Raw genomic sequence first — 17,739 nt, forward strand, 5'->3', positions numbered from 1 at the left:
ACCGTGGAGCACAGGCTCCGGACGCACAGGCCCAGTGGCCGTGGCTCACGGGCGCAGCGGCTCCGCAGCATGTGGGGTCCTCCCAGTGCCCCCTGCATCAGCAGGCGGACTCTCAACCACTGCGCCACCAGGGAAGCCCCCTGTATATGCAATATTTATGTCTTGTGGTTTTAGTTATAATTTGTAGTTAGATATGATGTTAAGTATGATGAAAAGGAAGTGAACACTTTGGCTACAAATAACTCTGTTTTGTACTGTTAGGCTAGTGAACTTTAATTTTTTTCTTAGTTTAAGTTCAACCTGGTAACCCTTTATATTAATAACAGGCTTCCCACATATTTTCTTTACAAAAAGAGTAGCGTAAACATTAATTCCTTTCATGGTTATGTCTTTTAAGAAATCTTCATTGGAAAAAGAAAGAATTTAAGTTTATTGTAGTTATTTGTAGTTAGTATAAATACCTGTTTCTTAGGAATAAAAACATGTTATTTGACACCATCTAATTATTTGACTCAGAGCTTAGTTATTATCTCTCCATTTCTATATTTCACTTATCCATGCTATCTTCTTATCAATCTTTATTTTTTAGATCTGACAGCATTTCACTGATACACCAGTGTTGTAAATGCACAGTAACCTAGGCACAAAAATAAGGTTGACCTTATTTTTGGCCACTGGTGCTACATTAATTAATATGAATATAAATATTTACATTTAATATATTAATGTAAATTACCGGCCTTTTATTACATTTTTACTAAATTATGTTTCTACAGTTTATATCTTTATGCTTCCTATTCTACAAATACTGCACCAGTATTATAAGAGTGAGATTATAAATTATTTTTCACCTTCATTTCCTGATACATTTCTTTGGGTAGGGTGTAGGCCAGTACTTCAGTTTATTTGCTTTAATGAGCATAGATTTATTTGTAGTCACTACCATCTAGTGGCTGTTCTACAAATTGCAACTTGCTATATTTTCCAAACTCTAAACTATCCAGTAGCTGTTGTCTAGGTTCTGTTCTATTGTCTATTTCTAAGGTCTGGAAATAGATTTTCTTTAGCGTGGTTTATAATTTAAGCATTTCAGGTTATACAAGTTGTGCAAGTAAAACTGCAGTGATTATCAATAAGAATATTTCAGTTAAAACCTTTTGTTGGTTTAATTCTTTCCTTCTCTGTTTTCAATGTCTATAGTTCAGTCTCTTACCCCATGTAACCCTAAAAAAACGTTTACGCGTAGATTTGGTGAGATAATTGCTTGTCCATGTTCAGAAAATGTAAAGAACGAAATGTGTGTATCCCCTGATAATGTTTTGCTTCTCCTAATCCCTTGAAGTGTCACTGAAAAATGCCTCATGTGTGCCTTATGTGCTTGTATCTGAGCATACTTTTAAGAGATTTTGTCTCTAAAAGAATGGAATAGAAGTAAGTTATATGTTAGTTAAAATCTAGAAATTGAGGTTTGGTTCGTTGGATAATTGACATTCTGTGGAAATGACCTTGAACTCTAATGCTTAAAAATGTAATGGATTCTGTTTAGAAAACTTTACTAAGGTTTAGCCTTTCGTACTGTGTGTGAATCTTCACGTCAGCATGCTATAGTAATAATTAATCACCGGCATTATTCCCATTTTAGACTTGAGGGAAACATAATTTAAAAGATATTAAGTTACTTGTACATAACTTTAAAAAGAATTAGAAAGGTGTTTTGAAACGTGAATTCTGATTTGTAAGAAATTGCCAAACTGTCTTTCAGTTCCGTTCTGCATTCCTACCAGCAGTGAATGAAAGTTCCTATTGCTCTGATCCTCGTCAGCATTTAGTATTAACAGTTTTAAAAATTTTAGAAATCTAGGGCTTCCCTGGTGGCGCAGTGGTTGAGAGTCCGCCTGCCGATGCAGGGGACACGGGTTCGTGCCCCGGTCCGGGAAGATCCCACATGCCACCGAGCGGCTGGGCCCGTGAGCCATGGCCGCCGAGCCTGCGCGTCCGGAGCCTGTGCTCCGCAACGGGAGAGGCCACAACAGTGAGAGACCTGCGTACAGCAAAAAAAAAAAAAAAGAAAATTTAGAAATCTAACAGTTGTGTGGTAGTATCTCTTTGTGATTTAATTTGCATTTCCCCAACGATTAGTGATCTTGAGCATCTTTATTCAGTAAATTCTTTCAAGTACCTACCATGGATGAGTCATAAAAGTGACAGTTCTTAGAGGGGTTATCTGGGCACTACACATCGAAAAACAATGCATTGATGACTTATTCTGTTCATGTAAAGCTATGTTTTTAGATGAGGTCACATACTGTAAGTGAATCCAGAAAGGGGGGACATCTAAGAATTATAACTACACCTTAAGAAACTCATAATATTTGTGAACATTTTGTTGAATTTGTTCTGTTTATAAGAAAAATAATTTTGTCATTTCATTGCTTATAATTTAGTGGAAATGTCTTAAAATTAATAAATTGTTAACTTCATGTTTTTCTCAATGGCTGATAGTTTAAACAAAGAGAATTGCATGAGGATAAGATAGGAATTTGCCTTTATGCAGTTCAGAATCAAGTATAGTGAAACTGATTGTTCTTTGGGAACTTACTGTGTTTGAAACCTGGTGCATTTATATATAATGATTTTTCTGTGATAAAAAAATTAATAAGTGCTTAATGTTAGTATATTGGTATTCATTCATTTATGATACTCATTTGTTTATTTTCAAAGCAAGTATCAAAATTTAATTTAAAACTTTTTAAACTTTGAAATAATTTTGAATTTAGGGAAAAATTGCAAAAATAGTACAATTGCCATATAACTTTCATTTTCCAAGTGTTAACGTATGTAACTTCAGTCCAATGATCAACATTAGGAAATTAACATTACAAAATACTACTAACTAGTTTGTAGACCTTATTCAAATTTTGCCAGTTGTCCCACTGATGTCCTTTTCTTGATCTAGGATCTATTTCAGGATTACACATTATATTAGTTTTCTTGATCTAGGATCTATTTCAGGATTACACATTATATTAGTTTCTGTGTTTCCTTAGTCTGCCTCAACCTGGAACAGTTTCTTAGTCTTTCTTTGTTTCATTACAACTTTGATTCTTCTGAAGAATACTGGTCAGTTATTTTGTAGAATGTCTTTCAGTTTGGATTTAGCTCATGTTTCCTCATGATTAGATTCAGGTTTTGCATTTCTTTCCTTTTTTTCTTTTTCCCCCCTCAAGAATACCACAGAAATGATGTGTTCTTTTCAGTACATCAAATCAGAAGCAATGATCTAGATATGTCTTATTACTAGTGATGTTAACTCCCGTCAGGTTAAGTAGTGTCCGCCAGCTTTCTTCACTATGAAGTTACTCTTTTCCCCTTTATTATTAATAACTATCTTGTGGCTATTGAAAATTTTAAAGTGTAACCTTACTAGTTAATGGATAAACTACAGTGTACAATATTGCTTTCTAGATTATTCTGCTAACCTCTTTGGGTAGGTGGTAGGTGTATATAATAAAAAGATCACTGGATATAGGCATAAAAGACGTGGATGCTCCAGTCCCAGCTATGCTTCTTACTTGGCTTGTGACTTTGTGTGGAGCCTAACTGTTCTCAGTCTTAACTTGTCCTTCCGTTCTTGTCTTCTTTCTTAGGCATGTATATGTTCACCTGCCTCTACTACACATTATTTCTTTTATGGATTTTACATACTTAAGGTTTAGTGTACAATTTATTAAATTCTCTTTTTTGACAACTGAGACAGACATGTCATAGAGGATCCAGAATTGAATGCTTTGCTCTTCCTGTACTGTCAAGACCTCTTCAGCTTTACTTCTATCTTATAGGCCAAGGGGCATAAAAAGCGAATCTATTTATGCTTCAGTAGTCACAACTTCTCTGTTTTCCTAGTGCTTAAACCGATCAAAGATGATTAAGTTATGCATTTGTCTATTCAGGCTGCCATAACGAAAAACCACAGTCTGGGTGGCTTAAACAATGAAAATTTATTTTCTCACAGTTCTGGAGGGTAGAAGCCCAAGATTAAGGTGCCAGAAAATTTGGTTTCTGGTGAGGGTTCTCTTTGGGCCTGCAGTTGGCTGTCTTCTTGTGGTGTCCTCACATGACCTCTTCTCTACATGTGTGCAGTGAGAGAGAGCTTTCTCGTGTCTCTTCCTCTTCCTATAAGGACACCAATCCTATTGTATTAGGGCTTCACCCTTATAATCTTATTTAATTTTAGCCACCTCCCTAAAGGCACTATCTCTAAATACAGTCACACTGGAGGTCAGGGCTTTAATCTATGAATTTTGAGGGGACAGAGTTCAGTCTATAACAAATTATATCACATGAGCACAATTTATAGGAATTCATACTGCTGGAGGAGAGCGTAAAGAAAACATGGTGGCCCATTAACTGCTTTTTTGTTCTTTTGAATCTTATTTCTCTCTTGGCTACAATGATACATATAATAGATATCGGTAAATCTGATTTTGAAGAAATTGGACAGTGTTTAAATTATTTTTTCCCCAAAGCTAAACATACACATACTCAGGTGAAAAGGTGAAAATACACTTTTGGAATGTCTTGCTGTTTTGGGTTTTCTCCATCAGTGCCTCCTATGTTTCAACAACACGACATGCTTGCAAAATGATAGACTGTTTATAGCACACTGAGATAAAAAAGTAAGGTGCTCAGGACTGGTGGCAGTCTGTCCTCTGCCCCAGACCTCACCTGCCTGCCCTAAGGGCTGAGGAGAGACATATCTCAGCCTGTCATTAACACATAGGTAGCAACCAGTTGGGAATCTCTACTGCTGTTTGGTAATATAAATTCTTTAGTTTAAATAGGTATAAAATTATTTTTTGTTATGTGCTTTCCCTAACCTAACACAAATATTAGCCAGTTTGATACAGAGGGGCTATGTGCAATAGATTATTCTACAATAATGGAAATATCCTATCTCTGTTGTACAGTACAGTAGAGAGTAAACAAGCTTGCTTTATAGTAGTGTCTCTTGAAATTGTTTTGCAGGAAAGATGGGACCTAGTCTGTAATGTGAAGAGATCATTTTGTATGGGTAGTGATGATGGCTGGCATTTTTTTAGCAGTCACCCGTGTGCCAGCTTCTGTACTATGCTTAAGCTCTTTACATTCTCACTTAATCCTCTTATCAATCTTGTGAAGTAGGTACTTTAAAGATCAGAGGACTGTGGCTCAACAGAAGTCAGCAGTGAGTCCAAGGTCATATACCTAGTGAGTGAGTACGATGTGACTCAAACACGAGTCTCTTATTTCAAAATTGATTTTTCTGACTATCACACCATATAGTACAGTTTCCCATAAATGATCAAAAAAGCTGCGACTAGAAAGTATTAGGAAGGAAGAAATTAACAGGAGTAGGGGCATTACTTCGAAGAAATAGCCATTTCATTTAAACTTATCCTAAAATGTTTCCTCTTTGTCTTTAGAATTCTGAAAAACTAGAATTTCTCTAGGTAATTTACTTTATTCTCCCTGAGGCTTGGTTGGAGATATTTAGGGTAAGAGGCTGGGCACTGAACAAGATTTAGGTTCAAATTGATCTTTAGTTTTATTATTATTACTATTATTATTTTGATGATGTTGCTGTCTTGGACGTAAATAAGTTACTCTGATTATATCTCAAGGACCTATGTCAGAATGGTTTCTGCTATGAGAAATAGAAAACCCTTACTCAACTGTTTTAAATAGTTAGGAGATTATCTCACAAAACAAAAAGTCCCTGGATGAGCAGACCTCAGGCACAGACCGTATCAGTGCTATGGCTCTGCTTTACTTTACTTCGGTTTTCTTCACTCCCCCACTATTTGGAGTGATGGTTTAATCCTCAGGCTGATAGCAAGCTCCCTGCAGCAGTTCCAGACATTACAGTTAAACGTGATACCCAGTGGAAGAAGGGCCGTTTCTTCTATTCTTTTTAAAAAACTTTCATTGTAGAAATTCTCAAACTAGACAAGAGTGTAATAAACATCTGTGTATCCATCTCCCAGCTTCAACAATGATCAATTCAAAACCACTGTTGTTTTACCTATATTCCATCTTGCCTCTCCTCGCTGTGTTTTTAAGAATGTTTTTCAGATGTCCTATTAAAAAAAAATTCACTGGCAAGGGATTTGGGCCTTCTGTGATTTTCCCAGACAGGACTCACCTTTGGGGGCTAAGTATGGGGTCCAGCCTTTCCTAAAAATACAGGCTCTAGAGGTCGGTGGGTTCCTGGGAAGGGGAACAACAGGTTTTGTTAGGTAAGAAGAGAAGGCAATGAACAGTATCTGCTCTGGGAACAATAGTTTATCATTTATTCGGCTCATCTTTAATATTGCTTTTTAATTTGGCTGGCTGATGATGGCTTAGACTAGACTTTTTGGGTAGGATCACATGGGAGCTACATTGTGACCTAATTTTTAACTGGTTTAAAAATGCAGCTTCAATAACAAATGTATGTATAAAAGAAAAAAAAATGCAGTTTCACCTTTTGGTGATAAGCTGTAAGGTATTGATTCTTGTTGACCAAACTGACAAGAAACCAAGCTTACCCACTTGTTAATGTATAGTAAATAACTAATACATTTGCAAAAGGTAAACTATAGTCTATAAACAAGACTTAATTAGTACAGAATTAAGAGAAAGAACTGCTATTTCCATTGAGTTATGAAGTATTATTGATGTTTATATTATGTCTCTGTTAATTTGTTTCCAAAGTGTGGTCTTTAAAAGAATTATTTCTCTTGCTTTCAGTGGCATTTATTTTCAACTGGCTTGGATTTTGTTTATCCTTCTGTATCACCAATACCATAGCTGGAAGGTATGGTGCCATCTGTGGATTTGGCCTTTCATTGATCAAATGGATCCTTATTGTCAGGGTGAGTGTCTTAATAGGCTCTATCACTTTTGTCTCTAAAATTAAAATACATAAAATTTCCTATGTGGTTCACAAATGTTCATTTTGTGTATATGAGCTCAATTATTTTGAGACTTATTCTTAACTTCTGTCCTTAACTATCATAGTGATCTCTGTGGCGTGGACATTTTATGACTGTATTATATGAGAGCTTGTTAGTATGTGGAAAGAACTTTTTGTTTGTTTGTTTGTTTTTAATTAATTAATTTATTTATTTTTGGCTGCGTTGGGTCTTCGTTGCTGCCTGAGGGCTTTCTCTAGTTGCGGTGAGCGGGGGCTACTCTTCGTTGCGGTGCGTGGGCTTCTTGCGGTGGCTTCTCTTGTTGCGGAGCATGGGCTTTAGGCGTGTGGGCTCAGTAGTTGTGGCTCGCTGGCTCTAGAGCGCAGGCTCAGTAGTTGTGGCACACGGGCTTAGTTGCTCTGCGGCATGTGGGATCTTCCTGGACCAGGGCTCAAACCCATGTCCCCTGCATTGGCAGGCGGGTTCTTAACCACTGTGCCACCAGGGAAGTCTCAGTAAGTGGAAAGAACTTTGAAATCAGATAAATCTGAGTTTGAATCTCATCTTTTTGTATATCAGTGTTCTAACTTTAAGTTTTTAAATTGTTCTGAGCATTAGTTTCTTCATGTTAAGCTGATAATAGCTGCCATTCAGTATTTTTGTGAGGCATGAACATGACATTGAGATTACCTTGCTCAGTTGCTGCACCAGTATATGTGCTCAGTAAATCATGGCTACCACTATTGTGATATAGTGTAGGTCTGCCTAAAATCAGTTTTAAAACATAAAAATTTCCATTGGTTAGTGAAATTATCATGGACTTAAATATATTATCACTGTTTCTTTTTTATTCTTCTTCTTTTTTCTTTTTTGGTAACATTAAGAGCTAAAAGAGTACAGTACAGGCCTTTGAGGTGGTTATGAGAACTCATCCTTTTTTCCTTTACATTCCTTCTAAGCCTTTCTTCTCATTTTCCTGTTGTTCCTGGAAATCACCCTCTGTCTATCTCGTATCATTTGCAAGGTAGTGTGTAGGGAGATAACAAGAAGTCCTTTTCTTTCTCCTATCTCAACAGCTTTTCTAGCCCCCGAATAATTTTTTGTACCCGTTGTACAGGCAGTAGTATTGTTAACATAATCTTCCCCCAGCTCTTTTCCTTTGCCTCTTGAAGGCCCCTTTTGGCTCCTTTTTACAAAGCTTTTCTCCTGATTTCTTTAGGTAAGGCTAGGAAAGTGGCTTTGTTAATTAATAACTCTTCTTAAAAGTTACCCACACATTTAAATGCTATATACAACTAATAAAATATATACTTTCTACAAATCATATATATTTAAACATTGATTTCTAGTTGAATGAGTCAAGTCCTCCTTGAAATTTTTAGTAGAATCAAATACTAATATGTCGGCTTTTATTAAGTGCTTCAGACACTTCAGTTATGCACCTACATTGTCAAATAGATTAAAAAATTACCCATTATAAAAATATTAAAACTTTGAATTTTATGTGTTTCTTCATTATTTTTAAACTTATTTTATTACTTCCCAGGGTTTCAGTAATCTTCTCAGACCCTGTCTCTGTTCAGACTAGATTATAGGATTTGGTTATTAAACAGTTGATTCTTGGTGGGACCTGTGGACTGGCTTCTTCTAAGGTGATTAAAACCTGAGCCATTGTAAGAACTGCCCCCCTGGCAATTACTTGTTTCAATTTCATTTAAAAAATGTAGAGTGGGTTCCCACTATTAGCATAAATCTGTTAGGTGTTATGGGGCATGCAGAGATAAAGAGACAGCCCCTGCCTTTGCAGAAGTTATTACTAGAAAATCTCAAAAGAGATTGGAACTAGGTAATGTCCAACCTTGGTTATGTTAGTAATAGAATTAATTGCAATTATTCAAATGAGATTTCTTGTCTAAGTCACAGAACACAGAAAATGATTTGATTTTCTCAATTCTCCTAAAGTTATTGAAGTGCTAGTATCATTCTACATTCATAAAAAAGAAATTAGTGCATTATATGCAACCTTTGCCTCTAGGATATTAGGGCCTAATTCTCTCTTAGAATCCCAGGTTGAGAAGGTGTCAGATTGTCTAGTAATCAACTCCAGTCAGTGTGATAAGATGGGGACCTTAAATTCAAAGACTGGAGTTTCTCAACGTTTTGTAAGGTATATAAGAGCGTCAAGTTTAATCACTGGGACTGTTGAGTTTCCTTTTAAAATACTTTTACTGAGTTAAGGTTAATATTATACCTGTAGTATATATTGAGAATTGATATAAGAGAAGGATTTTTAAAAATCTTTTGTTATAGGGCTTCCCTGGTGGCGCAGTGGTTGAGAGTCCGCCTGCCAATGCAGGGGACACGGGTTCGTGCCCCGGTCTGGGAGGATCCCACATGCTGCGGAGCGGCTGGGCCTGTGAGCCATGGCCGCTGAGCCTGCGCGTCTGGAGCCTGTGCTCCGCAGTGGGAGAAGCCACAACAGTGAGAGGCCCACATACCAAAAAAAAAAAAAATCTTTTGTTATAAAATAACAGTAGCCACCATTCAGTGAGTACTTACTATGTTCCAGGCATAATTCATTACAGGCACTAAATTCTTTAACCCTGTCTGTATCAGTGATGCTGGAGACAAGCCAGCCATTTTATTGATAATGAAACTAAGAATAAAAAGTCTAATAACTTGCTCAGTGTCCCACAGTTTGTATGTGGATTTGAATCTAGCTTGATTTCAGTTCAGTGCCTGTTCTCCTAATTCTCTACTGCCTCTGTTAACACTGTACTTTGACTTTTATTATAATGCTTAAGGCAATAAGTTTCCCTTGTAGTTCAGTGCTGAGAGAAAGGTTTTCTCCTGAAAGCTTGGTGTTTCCTTTCATTAGATAATAAGCAATATATAAATTAACTGCTGCTTTTCTTTTTGTTTCTGAGCTGCTGCAAACCTCATATTTAGTGTAAATATCTTTAGCCCAGATTCTGATATTATTTTTAAGGCTTTTGATGTTTCTATTATTTGTTTTAAAAGGCATATATATTTTATTAAAAACTGACAAGTCTTTTAGAAAGTAGACAGGATGTAAACAATAAAATACTGGTGTCGTATTAATAAAATAAAATCAGATGAATTCTTTTTTTTCAAATTTAAATCAGATAAATTCTTATTGTTGGTTAATTTATTTTCCAAAATTTGATTTCTGCAGCCTGTGGTTGACCAGTCAACATGAGTTATTTAGTTATTTTAAAAAAAACCAAAAACACAGCTTGGCTCAGCCCTATGACTTTTAGTATTTTGAAACACTTGACAACTTAGTAATGAGCCCAAAAGCTTATTAGTTTATCCTTTTTACATGGTGAGTTTTTCCCTTTGACTTCAAAGTGAAGGTAATTCTATTCTTCACTTGGGAATAAATAAAGAATAGCTGCAGGTTCGTATTTTTGGTGAAGAATGACATTGTTCTTTTCTGGTTGCCTCTTGTTGGGTAATATTATATATTAAATATATTTTAACTATTAGAAATATATATTTTTAAATATATTTAAAAATTAGAAAGTTAAAAATGTATTGCTTTGGTTCTTTATTCCTTTTGTTCTTATAATCTCTAAAACCTGTATGAAAACCTTTTATTTCTAATTATTAATCATTTGATTAAAAAGTAGTGTAGTGCTTTCCTCTTTACAAGCTATATTTCCACAATTTTCTAGTTCTCCCTTTATTGTACATATTTTAAAGGTGTAGGAGTATGTGGGATTTTCATCTATGATGGTACTCTGAAATCTCTAATCTTTGTAATTTCTAAAACTCTAAGCTGAGAACTTAGATCATGGTTCATATATTGTAAATACTTCCTGTGAGAATAATTTAAAAGCTTTTAAAAACAGATTTAGATAACCTTTAGTGGATATGCTTCCTCACTAGTAACATTACAATTTGTAAGCATTTTTGTTATAACCACACCTATAAGATTTTTAAGATTTTATGGAAATTACCAATGAATGGTTGGAAATAATTACCTATAAAGTTGGAGATAGATATATCTAAGGACAAATCTGCATTTAACAAGCTCATTTTTAGTTAAATCAGATTCGGTTCAGAGACCAATGGAAACAGAGTAGATTAAATAAGCAGGAATATTAGACTGATTTAAAAAGAAAACTTTTCGAAGATAATAAATCATCATGTCCCTAGTCTAATCAAGGAAAAGATACCTGTGTCCAGTATCATCAAAAACTGCCTTCCATCTGCCTGTTCATATCCTCACTTCACAGAGAATATAAACTGGCTACCACGGCCACTAATAGGAACTGTTGAAATGCCGCTTCAAGGTTCATTTAGCTGTTCTCAGCTCACTGTTGGGGAATGAATGCTGGAGCATCTAGTTTGAAAATAAAAAGACTCTAATGAGTTGGGGGTCTTTATGTGCCTAGTATTCTTGGCAGTGATTAACAGTAGGGGGTGTATAGAAGGTCAAAAGCTCTTCTTTTTAGGGGTCAGCAGAACATCCCCATCTGATAAGATTAAACTAATGTGGCTTTTGGTGTTAATATCTAAAGCAGCAGGTTGCTGTAGTGTGTTTGGGATGGTAGTTGTGGCTTTGAGAGATTATGAAAAAAGAACTGACATGTGAACTCCTTAATGAGAAAATGTTGGATTCAGATATATAGCACTTATCTTTCTTCTTTACAAGCAGTTTGAAACTATTTTTTGTTTCTAAAATATTTTGCATAAGTGTGTTTGCTGTTATTTTTTCTCAAATAATTATATGTGTATGTCATTAAGTATTTTTTTTTCTGTTTTTCTTTTTGTGCTGTTTTAAGTGCTAAAGATTATTTGAGGTAAATCATTCTGAAACTAAGACTTGTGATTTTCAAATTTAGGTACACAAATACGGTTAATATATTTATGTTCACTCCACAGTTTTCTGATTATTTTACTGGATATTTCAATGGACAGTATTGGCTTTGGTGGATATTTCTTGTACTTGGTAAGTTTATTCTTAATGCATTTCAGTATGACTAATTTGCATTTAGTTTAACTTTGATGTTTTCTAAAAATGTGAGATGTAAATATACTGTTTTATAATTTATGTGGAAAAAATTTTTCCTGTTGTAAAATTCTCATATCCAAACACTTATATCATCTTGACTATTCAGATAATTCTATGTAGCATTCTGGATTTCTGATTTAAAATTCAGAGCCTGTCAATTTAAAGAATCAGTGGTTGAATGATAAGTCAATCCTACAAAACTTGAAAATCCTAAAATGATTAAAAAATAGTTACCTTCAGCATTTATTTTGGAAAATATACATGCATAATTTTCTTTTAATGATCGTAGGAAGTGTTGAGAGGAGGATAGTTGGATATTCTGTCCATTCTTTTATTTTTGGATCATTGAAACATTCTTTACACTTTGGAAGTGTACCCTGCATTAATCATTAATCAGTCAGGCATAAGGAAAGGCTTCATGCCTAATGATCACAGTACTTCTGTTGAGTTTTCTTCTTACAAGGCATGTCTTTTATTAATATTGATGAATTTTATGGATTTCCGATTTCCGATCCCTTGTGTTTTCCTCTTTAGATATATGATAATTAAGTTAATCTTAAAATCACATGATACCTTTAATCCACATTTCAAATTTATTTACTGACATGAAGAATACATTTTGTTTCTATTTAGGTTTAAGAGCCCACATTTCTCTAGTAACATAATATACCAGAAAATAGCATTTCAGTAGGTGGCAGTGTTCTCCTTGAGTTTATATTTAGTCCTGCTGTTGCATCTTTTGGATCTTTGGGGAAACAAAATCTTAGTGGTCGGTTAAGGTCACTAAAAATCCTAGATTGTTTCTCTAATAATTATAATGAAATTATTCTAATGTTGTGATTTTGTTGGGGAGTCAGACTTGTACAAAAGTTTAGCCATTTTTTTGTATTGTTAATTGTTTTCTGACTGATTCTGTGCTCATTATTGAGTTTCTTCCTTAAAAGTGAAAAAATTGATAAAGTCTTTTAGGTATTTAAGCATATTGAATGAGGTACTTGCTTATAAATATTATTAGCGGATTGAGGAGCCTTCGGAAGGCAACTGTGAGACAGAGTAGAATGCAGAGGGCAGCCCCAGTTCCATATCAGAGCCATAATCTAGCATTTAGGGGAATGTGAAAACTTAATTCATGATCAAAATGTTCCTCTCACATAATACTCAGAAGAGTGTTGAGCACATCATAGAATGCTGAGAAACAATAGCTGCTGAGTGATCGGTTTCTAGATGTGAATTGGCTTATTTTGGAAAATGCCTGAGCAGAACAAAATATGTCTTAGAATCAGCAGCTTCATAGACAAAAGAAAGGATTTCACAAATAATTTTGGTGTACATTTTTCAGTAGTACTTTTACGTTTGGATCACAATATCATTATCTTTGAACAGCATCTGGAAGGGCATGAGGGGAGAATTCAGAGTGGGGGTCACAAGTGGAAAGAGGATATGGGAAGCAGATGGGATCAGATTTAGGTGAAACTTATACCACTTGTTTAAGTCATTATTTGTATATCTCTTCTATCTTTCCTCTCTAATTTATTATAACCATGCTTCTTATTTTAGTGCTTCTATTATTGTCTTAGAATTGGGTTACAAATTTCAGTTGAGACTTTACATTTTAAATTGACAGACTCTTCCTCCTGGTGAGGAAAGTTGCATGCGTACATATCTTTTGGTCCCTGCCCTCCCGCCCACCATTACCTAGTTAAAAATTTACTGGAGTCAATAAATGTTGCCCTTAGAATTGTATGCTTAAGTATATCAAAGACTTAGCTCTACTAATAATTGTAATGCTTTTTATACTTAGCTAATATTTTTCACCTGAAACTCTGAAGCTTTTCACAGGCTTTGTTTAATGGATTACTAAAGATACCTGTGATTATTATAAATGATTATTAATGTAAATGATTATTATTTAAAAATACTATTTTACAGAGGAGAACACTGAGATAGATAGACAGGCTTGTTATTGGTTTTATCCCACAATTGTTAGCAATTACATGCATATGTTCTCTCCTGAATACTTTATATCAGTAAATATGTCTTAGTTTGCTTGGTAGTTATAGTAATTAAAAAGTTTGGTATAAAATGGGATTTCTATGAGTTGAATCAGTTTAAATGCATTAGGTAGCTTTGCTTTTTAAGAAATAGTAAGTGTGTATTTTTGCGTAATTTTGGATTTTTGTGGCTGGATTTACTTTACTTTAGATACATCTAGGTGTAACAAATTGAAAGAATTTGGGGGTGGCAGTAAAATTTTATTATATTTCCTTACAATAGAGTTGTCATTATAATATAAAATATATTATGGAATGACTGTAATCCTACATGTTAAATTCCTTAGACCAAGAGGATCTTGTTTATAATTGTCTATCTAAAATTTATTGTGTCCCCTTTCTGTGTAAGAACATAACATCTCTGTATTATTTCAACCTTCTCAGGCCTGCTTCTTTTCTTCAGAGGATTTGTTAATTATCTAAAAGTCAGAAACATGTCTGAAAGCATGGCAGCTGCTCATAGAACAAGATATTTCTTCTTATTATAGAGGTAAGAAATATTAATATATTAATTGTTTATTCCTTTTGTATTCAAATTCACCAGATGCATATTAAATGCTTAATGTGTACTCGTTGTTTACTCAAATTCAGCATATTTAATAGATTTTTATACTGTTAACAGTCACTGAAATTTAAGAAGTTGTGAACTTTTAAGATAACTTCCATTTTTAAAAATTGAATTTCATACATTTTAATTTTTAAAAATGTATTATGAGTAAACTGAAACTTTAAATCAGACTTTTAAATTTCTTTTTAAAGCTTGACCACAGGATGTATACGAAGTAACCACCAGCACAGCATTTGAAAGCTTGAAAAACAAAATATGACAAAGCACTTACACAGAGAGAATGGGCATTTTGCATAAAACAGTGTGAAATTCACATAGATATCTGGTGGATAAAACAAACAAAAAAACAAATCTGTGATTGAAAAGCAACTTGCCATGCACTGATCTTAACAAACTGGATCAATGAATAAAAGTTGTGTGAAGAAAATAGGAGCTTTTTTACTATTTTCTTAATGTGTGCCAGTTTGTATCAACAACGAAGGCTGCAACTTGAATAAATGGGAATATAAAGAAATGAGCAGAGGTTGTCTTACTGGTTATCCAGTGAGTTTCTGGAGGCTGTGTCTATAGTAAAGGCATTTATTTATTGTGCAGCTAGTAGATCTTCACATGAAGAGACCTCATATCTCTACTCGCTATACTACTGATACTTTTAAAGCAAGTACCATACACTTCATTGATTTGAACTTTTAAAGTAGTTGAACTGCATAAGCAAAATGTCTACTAAAACACAACTTCTGGATGTATCTTTAAGTACAAAATGCTATGACTTAAGTATAAATAAAATGTATGGTTTGTGATTTGGTTGCTTAAATTTTATGCTTATATGAGTTTTACATAAGCTGACATGATTTACTTATTTCTGCTAAAGAGAACAATGATTACAATTGCATTTCTGGATTATATTTAAATATCACTTTAAATGTTCCACTAAGGTTTCTTCCTCCCCCTAGAAGATGTCACATTTTCTCTTTAACTGGTAAAATGTCTTTACAAGCAGTGACCTTAAGAGTTTGTCGGTATTACCTGTAAGATAAAAGGCAAAGTAATTTTACTAATTTAAATGATATTCTGTGAATATTCAGTGTGATTACCTTGTTTGCATTTTCAAGAGTTTAAACTCTAATGTAAATATTTTCTAGATGGTTAGGAACCTAAACTTTAGAATATATTTTGATATATGCTACCTTATGTGATTCTTACCAAAAGGATATTATATACTTGATGTAATACTGCTTATAAGATCGGTTTTCATTATGCTGTCGTTTAGATAATTGCAACTTAATACATTTTAAGGCTAATTCTTTTTGTCCCTAGACTGCATCGACCAGACATTCCTTTCTTGTATCAATGTGAAATTTCCAGATCGTCTGTAAACCTGCAACTTTAATAAGATAGAAGACTACTAAAAGCAGAAGACAAATTAGTGAGGAAAAGATAGAGCTTTATAACTGAATGGCAGAGTGGTTTATGCTTAAAAGCCATTTCTGTTCATTCTCTTAAATATTTATATTTCATGTTTTGCACAGTTGCATATGTGCCCATTTAAAAGATTTGGGTATACTTGAAAGAAACCATAAAGTGGTAGCAGTAAAGTGCAGTCACATTTGATTAATCAGTGTTGGATATAATTGAAAGAGTTGAGTGAGAAACAGTCTTCCAGCATGTAAATGCCATTGACTTCTGACCTGACATTTAATATAATAAAAATGAAACTATTAACCATGTCATATACTTTAGTTTCTGCCTCTTAGATTTATCTAGTAACTCTACACATGAAACATCCTTTGTTATATATAAAGTTTTTTGAAACCTGCAGTGCTGATTATTAGGCTTTGTCAGATTGTTGAACCAATATTTACATCATTATTTAGCAAAACTTTCTGTAAATAACCATGCATAAATTACTTTCTGCATCTTTTTCTTAGAAACTGTGTCTAGATAGCTATCTCTTCATTAATTTTAAATTAAGTGAACTTAATATATATATAAAAAATTTGGGTGTTAAAGATAGTTTTAGGACAAATTTTAAGAAAATGTGGGTATGCCACATGTCCTTTATAAGAAAATCTTTTTTTTTTTTTTAAAGGGACATGACAGTTTTAGGGTTTCTCAAATGAGAAGTTTGGTTTTTAGCATTGTTCATCTTAAAGATTCTTTCAGGAAGAGATTGTATTAGATATTATATTTATTTCATTTAAGACATTTTTGAAAATTAATTTTCTGAATAAGATACTCTCATTTGCATTTTGTCTTTTAAAAAGCCAATAAAATGTATCTTTAAATATCACTGTAATATTTTTTTCTTTAGATGTTTAGTTTAATTTAGCAAATAAAAACTTGTGCTTTTAATAGCTTCTTGCTTTCTGATTGTAGGATTAGCTTGTAAAAATCATTTCCTGAATTGAGATATGTGAAATACCTGTTTTCAAGTTATGGAAATGTGTCTGTGGAATATAGGGGTGTGAGTGTGTTGCGAGAGTATGTGTGAATATTATTACAACTGGAATCTATTTTACATTCATAAGCTACTACATTTTACAAATCATTTTATGTCTCATCTGTTTTCTCTTCAGTTATATCTTTGCTTTTGAAATGCAACATTAAAAATGATGGGAATTATCTTTTAAACTTAAAAATCAGTTGATACAGCTATATAGAACATATAAAATTGATTGCTTGTTTATTACTAGACACTGACTGACTACTGAAAGGTACATCTAAAACTATTCAGGGTCATTTTTCCATTTCTGAAAAAATAAAATTTATTACGCTTTATAACTTTTTTTGTATTTCTCTGTATTTTCTGATTTATTTCATTGTCTTTGATAAATAAAACATGTTTTGTTTTGCTAATTGAGCCTCCTATTTTCTTGTTTTCCCTCATTTATTCTCCTCCCCTGCTAGAATTTTTATTGTTTGTTAAAGTACCTGCATTACACCCATTGAAGTAAAACAATAGCCTGGGGTAAAGAAACAAAATATTTGATTTTGTTGCCTGATTTGGAAATTAATTTAAGTTAAAATTTACTTAGAAGAAATGTGAACTCGTGCTAGGTCTCTTTATTGCACATTAATTTTCCTGTAGAACTGTACTTTGTTCTTTGTAATAGTTTTTAATGAAATTAAGCTATGATACATAGTACG

At 33.7% G+C, this 17,739-nt stretch overlaps 1 protein-coding gene across 2 annotated transcripts in view; it reads left to right on the forward strand.

Annotated features, from left to right (window-relative positions):
• NDFIP2 (Nedd4 family interacting protein 2) overlaps positions 1–16,580 on the forward strand; it is a 63,574-nt gene extending 46,994 nt beyond the window's left edge. The window contains exons 5-8 of one of the 2 annotated variants that reach the window (XM_007466803.1): positions 6,829–6,893; positions 11,844–11,910; positions 14,409–14,514; positions 15,910–16,580. In XM_007466803.1, coding sequence (XP_007466865.1) covers positions 6,829–6,893; positions 11,844–11,910; positions 14,409–14,512 — 236 coding nt within the window. In that variant the 3' untranslated portion in view covers positions 14,513–14,514; positions 15,910–16,580. Of the gene's footprint in view, positions 1–6,768; positions 6,894–11,843; positions 11,911–14,408; positions 14,515–15,909 lie in introns of both variants that reach the window. The other variant, XM_007466802.1, reaches the window with a different exon arrangement.
• The last annotated feature ends 1,159 nt before the right edge of the window (positions 16,581–17,739 follow it).

The sequence above is a fragment of the Lipotes vexillifer genome, unplaced genomic scaffold, assembly GCF_000442215.2.
Source record: "Lipotes vexillifer unplaced genomic scaffold, Lipotes_vexillifer_v1.1 scaffold19, whole genome shotgun sequence".
NCBI lineage: Eukaryota > Metazoa > Chordata > Mammalia > Artiodactyla > Lipotidae > Lipotes > Lipotes vexillifer.